Source organism: Benincasa hispida, chromosome 4 (assembly GCF_009727055.1).
Source record: "Benincasa hispida cultivar B227 chromosome 4, ASM972705v1, whole genome shotgun sequence".
Taxonomy (NCBI): Eukaryota; Viridiplantae; Streptophyta; class Magnoliopsida; order Cucurbitales; family Cucurbitaceae; genus Benincasa; species Benincasa hispida.
The window spans coordinates 67,953,702-67,962,448 of NC_052352.1; the positions used below are offsets into that span (position 1 = coordinate 67,953,702).

An 8,747-nucleotide genomic window follows, 5' to 3' on the forward strand; every position below is an offset into this window, starting at 1 on the left:
TTATTTCTTCTCTTAAAAACCAAACATAGCACACCACTATTTCTTCTCTTCTCTCCTCATTTCTCCTAATCTCTCTCTCAAGAGTGAAATGCTCATCAGAAAAGCACAAAAAAGGCCTTCACCATTCACCAGCTTATTGTGAAATGCCCATAAAAAAAAGCATGATAAGTTCCTCACACCAAAAGAAATTGTCTGAGCTAATACGAGAAATGGTCCGAGCTAATAGCCCATCGTCGCCGCCCTATTGAGACTCACTATTGCAAAAGCAAGAGAAACTGAACACTATCCACCAACTTTCTATTGAACTCTGTGCCTTGGAAATTTGTTTCAACGACAATAAAGTTTGACAAGTCTATATTCTATTCTTGATTTGATGTGATAAAGTGAAAATGCTAAAAGTGAGTATACTACATATACATACAAGTAGTTAGTCAGCATTCCAGTTTTGATGTCCATATGGTATGCATCTTGTGCAGTTCTCTTAAGTCGCTGGACTTCAAAGACATTTTGTAAAGCTCCCTTAGCCTTGAAGCTTCACCAGATCTGTTGGGTGTCATATGAGCTTGAGATGCACAAGATTTGCCTGAACTTGTAGGAAGTGTCATTGCCACCATTTTCTTCAATAGCATTTGCAAATGATTCCAAAACCTTGAATGTATTTCAGAGTACTTCGTTTTCAGAGAATCTGCATCAGTATTGGAAATATGTCGTCCTTCAAGCATGCGAGAGAATGCCAATTCTAGCATCTGCAGAGGAAACAAAAAATGTTACCACATGCAAAACAAACTAGAGCTCGAAACTATTTTTGAGAATGGTCAATGACATGACGGACCATTTCCAAGAAAAGCCAATGAGGTGGCCTAGCAAACCAAACAACATCGGTTCGAAAATTGGAAAAAAAAGGCCTATTTCAAACTCAATGTACATAAATACGAATACCGGTGTATATGTTGAATCTCCATGAGTCACATAGTAAAATGCTTGAGGTAATGGAATGAGAGAGAGAGAGTCATACTGCATTTGAGTGTAAAGAGCTCGACAGGCTTAATGAAAGAGATGATCGTTCAACCAAAATGGTCAGATACATAGTGGGATGTGTTTTAGGGCCATAAAACTCCATGGCCTTCTGCCAATTCCTCTCAGCCAAGGAAGCATACTGTTTTACCCGTTGGGGAATGCCGTTATCATCTTTAGACAAGCTCTTTTTCCAGCCATCTGACTCCAAATACTTCAAAGAACAATTCTTTTGATAACAAGCTAGTTGGAAATAAGCATATGCAGCTTCCTGTTTACGTATGTCACCCAGAGATTCATATATAGATAGTGCCTCCCTAATGGCATCATTTGCTGAAATCTTGTGCTTTTTCAATCCTTTCTTGGCTCCTCTATTGTGAGAATTTGTGTAAACTGACCCAACATCTTCCAATGTTTCAATATCATGTACCTCGTTTATATCTAGCCTTGCCAAAAGCATACCAAGCCGCAGATACGTGTGAGCGAGCTGTGTGTAAACCTCAGCCCTCAGGTTGCCGGGCACAGCAATAGAATCTTCAGCAACACCATTTAGTTCGTTTTTTGCTGCCCCATAATATCTTAGCGATTCAGTATATTCAAGTTCGGCAGTCTCCAATGCTTGATAATATGCATTCTGTACAATTGCATTTACTTTTAGTTCTTCTATTTTTGAAACTATCTCCTCAGCTAATGCTCGCCTCCCATGACCCAAATTGCAGTTAATCAGTATGATGTTTGTATGATCAGAAACAGCTCTAAATGCCTCAATGGCACCTGCAAATGCCGTTTCAGCTTTTTTCAGCTCTTTCCTTTCAAGTCTCCACCGACCTAGTTCATTGCAAACCCAGCCCTTTTTACTCATAACAGATTGCAGTTCAACAGATCCAGCTGGGAGTTGCCCTAACGCCTTTCTAACTTCTTCATAACAGCTTAGGGCTGCAGTTAGATTGCATTCTGATCCTCTAGAAACAGGACCCCCAAGATACTTAAATATTCCACCATTTTTAACTTTCTGAGATTCCTTAGAATTCACATGAGATTGAGAAGTTGCACTAAGAACATTACCGCAAGTCTCCACATTATCCTCCACTTCTTCAGAATTACCCACAGAAAATTTTGCCCCAGAATGAACGATATTGCTAGTTTCTACTGGGATTCGAGCATTTCTTTTCGGCTCTAGATGTCTAGGGTTAGAGCCCATTCCATTCTCAATCTTTGGACAATTATAATCATGATCACGATCTCCTGAGAGTGAGTGGGCAGTCGAAGTCTTCAAATGCGTCTTTTTATTGTGTTTTCTACTGTAGCCAATTGATTCCCTCCTACTACTGCTAGCACTGCTTCCACTGTTTGCCCTATCACTCTGGCAGCTGCAGTTTACCAAGGAGCAAGCATTGCAGTTTTTAAATTTCCCAAGCTTCTTTTTGAGCCGATTAACTTCTTTCACGACTTCAGATGAGATCTTCAATTCCCTTGTGGAAAAGTTGTTTTCTGCTTTTTCAGAGGCTTCTCTACCGTATATAGAATGGAACTCCACGTATACATCTCCAACTAATGTCCACGTCTTGGCCCAAAACAGATAAGTGGATGAATAATGATCTAATGAAAGGTCACCACAGTGCAAATCAACTTCTTTCAGATCTTGATTGAATGATCTCAACTTCACATCTTTATCATTCAATTTATTCTGCAAGAGTGGGGTGCCGACCATTGAGGAAATGAATCTAGTCTCTTCAAGCTCCTGAGGCATAGATCCATAAACAAGACATGCCAATTCTACAACTTTTAAGGCCTGATGCAGCTGACCGTCCTCCTTATATGCTTGGCCAAGAGCTAAATAAGACTCCCCAAGCAAGAGAACCAATTTCCATAATCTATGGTCCAATTTTGATTTTGGAAGCCATTCACGAAGGTCACAGACTTCAATACAGTCAACATCACCACATGCACAGACAGAGATATTAATAGGAGAAGGTAGGCTATCATGCACCGCACCAATATGGTCCACCATCTTTGGTTCTGAGCTTTGTAGCTGGCGCATCCATCTAAGAGACTTGATAGCTTGAGAAACATGATGTATTGCAGCTAACTTGGAAGATATTGGATCAGCAACAGTCTGAACTACATGTGAGGCAGTTGGAGAAACATTACAGACTGCAAAGCTTTCCTCGTCATGGGAAATTTCTGCCACCACCGGTGGTTCTATCTCCTGTGGATCTCTCAACGATATCATTCTTGGAGAAGATTCATAGACCTCTGATGTTATTGATGAAGAAGCTTCCGACAACAAATTTTGATGATGTGGATCGCCTTCTCCAAGTTGTTCTTCTCCTACAAGAGAGGAGGAACCTTCATATTTACCTGTTTCTGATAAACTGCTTAAAAAGTCCAACGACTCTTCTTCTTCAGCATCCACAACTTCAACTTCACATCCCAGTGGGAGAGAATCCAATGTTAATTCTAAATCTTCGTCGTAGTTTAAAATGAGCCTTGCAAACTGTTCATGCGCAAATGCACGAACCACCTGCTTACCACAGCCTTGATTGTCAGTTATCTAGATATTAAAGTAAAACTTGACCACAAAACACAAACAGATGCAATCATAAGGTACTGTTGGAAATGATATCATTACCAAGTGATCAGGCTCATCAAGAAAATCTAAACACTTCTTAAAGAACCTCGCACATTTGACCTTGTTAGATGGATTCTGCAAAAGAGACAACTATAATTACAACAACCAACCATTTCCAATATGCAAAAACAAGAAATAGAAGCATAAATCTTCCTCACCATAGAAAGAGAGAGTCGGTGGGCTATACGGTAGAGGAGTGTGCCAAATGAAAATAAGGAGTCACATCTTCCTCTATATAGCATCGAGGGTAAGGAATTCGAGCTATCATCAAAATCACTAGGGGAATGGTTCTTAGGGATTAGAGAAAGATCAAAAAGTTGAATCCCATCTTCACCCACACCTTTATAAAGCTGCAAATATTTGAAATTAAGTATATCTGCGAGGTTAATAATCCACCTAGAATTATCTTATGGTTCATATGAGAGATATGGGAAGAAACTTGTAATATTACCCAATAAGCCCCAGGATCTTGTTTGCAGTTTTCTTGGAGAAATCTCAAGACAGAAAGGCCATTTTGTTGTACCACATAAGGATGGAAAGCAGGGGTACCATCATCAGAGACCCCTTTTAATAGGAATATATCATCTGTCTTCAGAAGCTCATATCCCTGAACAACACCATTTTCATGATAACAAATGGCTAATTCAGGAACACTTGCCATGACATTATCAAGCCAAGCTTCAAGCCAAGTTAGTGGAGTGACCTGAAAAAAGAAGTGTTAACATAATAATAATCATTAAACACAGGTAAGTCTACAACACCATATCCCACCTGTCGAGTAATATCCCATAAATGCAAACTCACAGCGATATACTTTTCATTACTGAACAGAAGCAGGTCACTACCAATTAGCATACGAAAATTGTAAAATTGCCAAAACAGAACTCGTAGGAACTCATCATCACCAACACTTCTATGCTTTTCAGACTCTTGATTTGAGCACCTGGGCTTCCCACCAACTTCTGAAACCTTTTTGACTGGATCATGCTTCTTACTTCTTTTACCCTTCTTACTTCCCCAAAAGAACGCATCTTGCTTAACTTCCTTATATTGGGCACAAGAATTAAAATCCTTTTGTGAAACACCATCAGTCTGCTCCAGGACCTGAGATGTACTTCCTCCAGGAAGAACAGATGACTTAGACTGCTCCTCTGGTGTAGCATGATAAGTTGGAGGACAATCACAAGCCTCCATTCTAACTGAATGCATAGCAAAATTCAAAAATAAAGATTGTTCCGCACACTTTGATTGATTTTTATGTCTCCTAACCAGCTTTTCTCCTTCTTCACCATCAGGCCTACACTTCCACCAAGAAGATCAATGAAAAATTGACATCACACTTACATTTTCCATGGCATCTAACAACCAAAATAAATCACCATAAACAATGATAAAAATGTTCGTGACAAACGGTAGGACTAAAATTCTAACGGGAATGAAAAGACTGCCACATACATACCCTGTACTCAGAACAAGTGCTTGTCCAATGCGATAAACAACAATTGATAACCGGGCCTTTGAATAAGGCATTTTAAAGATCTGCTTAAGAATGTCAGCTGGAGCTATCACATCTATTTCATCTCCATATTCAACCAAACCAGATACAGCAAGAGCTTCACATTTTCTGGTAAGATTTGAAGCAACAGCACCCCCATCCCAAGGTAAATCTGAAACACGTGAATGCTAGTGTCATCCAAATAATATCAAAACCATAAGAAAGTAAAATTAAAATGTCCCAAAGGGGTTAACCACTTCAAGGAAGATCTTAAAAAATCATAAAGAACTGTTGCCCAATAGAATGGAATGGAAACTCCCAAAAAAAAAAAAAAAAAAAAAAAAAACAACAGTCTGCAGACTTTCAATTGTCCCTTTGGCATAAATTGCCTATAAACATAACAAAAATTGGAAAATTGGAAAATAGGGTTTCTCTCTAATTACAGATGCAATTGACACTCTAATCTAGATCAAGGGAAATAATATCTCCTTTCTCCCTTGATTTCTATTCACCTTTTATGTTCAAGATTCCATGCATTATTAATTATCAACCGTGATGGATTCCCAGTGCCACAGAAATGAAATAGTTCGTTAAGTCAAATGTGTTCTTCCCAAGACTAAAAAAAAGGCATTTCAGTTCTTTGACAAGAAACAGTCAACAGAAGTTGCAGTTATCTACTCCCACTTCAGAATTGCGTAGGGCTACTATATCAAACTAAACAGATATCTCGCGTCAACACAATAAGTTAATTTATATTTGTCGCAAGCCAGATCGTTAAACTACTAGGTTTGAACTATGTTCGGAAATGCGCTATATCAGCAAAATTATTATCACTAAACATAAACGGCAGAAACAAACCTCCAGCGTCTTTTGACTGAAGTGCCCCAATCGGGAGAATCTTTTCATGGGAGTTAGAAGGAAGTGGAGGTAAATTGAGATCTGTCTCAGTCGGAAGCACTCGATACCGCGGAGCTGTCACGCTTTCACAAACAAAACCGACCAAAAAACCAAATTAAGAAAACTTCACTCTAAAATGTAAACAAGAAGAAAGTAGTTCCCATAAATGTGATGAGGAATAGAAGAACAAATAGAAAAGGAGGGAAAAAGAAGTTCAATACGTTTGGCGCGAAGGAACAAGAGCAGAATTGAAGGCGTGGAATTCTTTATCAGTGGGAACGGGGATAGAGCCGCAGAGAAAACCACTGGCAGGTTTTGGCCTCACTATTTCAAGTTTTCCGATGCATTGAACCTCTCGCGAGGAACCCTCAGAAGACGCCGGCGACGCCTCCATGGAATTAACGTCAACGCCGATGAGTTTAGGGATCTTCTTCTCGGAAGTTCTGAAGAGTGTCTGAGTTTATGGATACGGCGGTTCCAGCATCCCGGCGTCTGTCCGTCCGTCGATTGGTGGAATTCGAAGCCGATTGTCGATGGCCTTCGAAAGTGCAAAATAATCATTTTTCGATTTTTTATTTTTCTAAATATGATAAATGTTTAGTCTTCTAGGAGTTTCCATTTTATCTTTAGTATGAACTTCAATTTTCAAATGGGGCATTTGCACGGCAAAACAAAATACTAACATATAAAAATTTTAAGGCCCACTCATATTTGTTGTTTGTAAAAATGGCAAAAACAAATCCCAACTCACATATAAAATGTCACAAATGCTTTCACTATACTGATATACACTTGACACCCTACTAACATACTAATACACTCAAGTATACTGAAATGTCTCAAATTTTATTAAAAGATGATGAAATGAATACAAATGGCCATATTTATAGGGAAGACAGTCGATTAACCTATTGAAGATGAAGGAACTTTTAACGAAGAGCATCCATGAGCGTGTTCGGATCTTTTCTATTTCATTTTGACTGAAATTACCACACACACATTTTAACAAACAGTTATGCAATTTACACTAACTACGGCATGCTTTGATGAATAAAATACAAGAGATTGAGTTCACATACCAGTTAAAGACTGTCTTCACAACGAACTCAACCCAATGGAAGCAAACCTCTACGAACTTTATCGCCCACCAAAGAATCGGCTACCAACAGCACAATCGTCTACACAAACGGCAACAAATGAAAAAGCAGGAGCAGGGACGACACCACCACTTAGAGCCCTTGGTATTCTTGGAGTGAGAATCCAAAGCGTGGTCTTTGTTGAATTTGGTAGAGGAATGAGGAATAGGCTGACTGTGTAGAACGATAAGCAAGTGGGAGAAGGCTATCGTATTGGGAGAAGGCTATCGTATAGCAGATGCTTATCGTTTAGAGAAAGCTAAGTGATCGTGTAGGTTTTACTAAGTGGTCGTTTAGTAATTGCTAGGCGATCGTTTAGAAAACTCGACACGCTAGGCGAACGTTTAGAAAAGCTAAGCGAACGTTTAGAGAAAAGCGTGCATCGTTTAAGCGATAAGGCTCTATCGCATAGGCTCTCAGCTAAGCGATCGAAACGTTTTCATACCTTTTGCGATTTTTTCGAACTCCTAGCAAAATGAAACAAATTTTCATTTTATTCTTCAGTTACAATAACCGAATACTGGATTTCCCATTAATGCACGATCGAGGAGAAGATTTTAGCCAATTATCACATAATTAACCAATTATAAATAAATGAATATAATCATATTATATTCTTACCCTATAGTTTGATATCATATATCTACTATAGTAATTTCTCCACCACTTGATATAAATCATATTTATATCTAATTTCCTCCAAAAAAAAAAATGTATCTCATACATTTAGTCAATTATATCATATATAATTAACCAGTTCAATTATCTCATATATAATCGAACTCCTTCTTGTCAATTTGAACATTTCAAATTGTCCCAAAAACTGATTTTCGACTTTATCCCAAATACCATTCGTTAGGGGGACACGCCAAAGGCGCCTCGAGGCCGAGGGTAAATCTCATGGTGTGGACTATATAGGAGAAACGTGAAAGGTTTAAGTGAAACATCGTATGCCCTAAGTACCTCCCACTAAATGTTCTACCTAGGGGTTCATTAACCTAGACAATCCGATTATTGATTTTAGTCGAAGTCATCTTTTTAGGTCTGCTCATAAACAACTTTTGTCTATGAATTATGAACAAGTTCAAGTAGTCTCATTTAAACACTTTAATGGACTATCCTTAACTTGCATACATGTATCAAATCTATCTAATTCACCTTTCCAAGTAAGTTCCCAGGTAGGGGTGTTACGTTTTCGTCAACTTAAATACCCCAGCCTAAACATAACCCGCCTTAGACAAAAGGTCCCTTATAGATAGATTTTCTATACTTTAACCTTTTATTAGTCAATTTAATCCTATTAAACTGATTAAAAGATTAAAGCCTTAGGGTTGCTAATCATATTAGAACCGTGATCTTAGGTCTATGTGATCCAAATTTTAAATATTTTAAAACATAAATTAAACCTAAGTGAGCATTTATGTCCTTCTTATTGCTTTTAGTTCTAATTTCTCTTTAACCTTTAAAAAGAAACAACTAAAATACACTGCACACAACTAGGTGTTTATAACACTTATAAAGTAACCTATGTGTCATGTTACATACAATGTCCAATCATTACCATACATAACTT

At 38.3% G+C, this 8,747-nt stretch overlaps 1 protein-coding gene across 2 annotated transcripts; it reads right to left on the reverse strand.

Annotated features, from left to right (window-relative positions):
• Positions 1–271: 271 nt before the first annotated feature.
• Positions 272–6,642, reverse strand: LOC120075347. Of its 2 annotated transcripts, none has more exons than XM_039028650.1 (9): positions 6,260–6,642; positions 6,000–6,121; positions 5,106–5,313; positions 4,418–4,943; positions 4,098–4,349; positions 3,805–3,996; positions 3,647–3,721; positions 1,016–3,538; positions 272–746 (listed from the first exon to the last, which is right to left on the reverse strand). In XM_039028650.1, the coding sequence occupies exons 1-9, from the start codon at positions 6,430–6,432 to the stop codon at positions 432–434; spliced, it is 4,386 nt and encodes a 1,461-aa protein (XP_038884578.1). In that variant the 5' UTR covers positions 6,433–6,642; the 3' UTR covers positions 272–431. The 2 variants fall into 2 exon arrangements, 1 of the variants encoding a protein (XP_038884578.1); XR_005481305.1 differs by having other exon boundaries at positions 605–746; positions 940–3,538.
• Between the last annotated feature and the right edge of the window lie 2,105 nt (positions 6,643–8,747).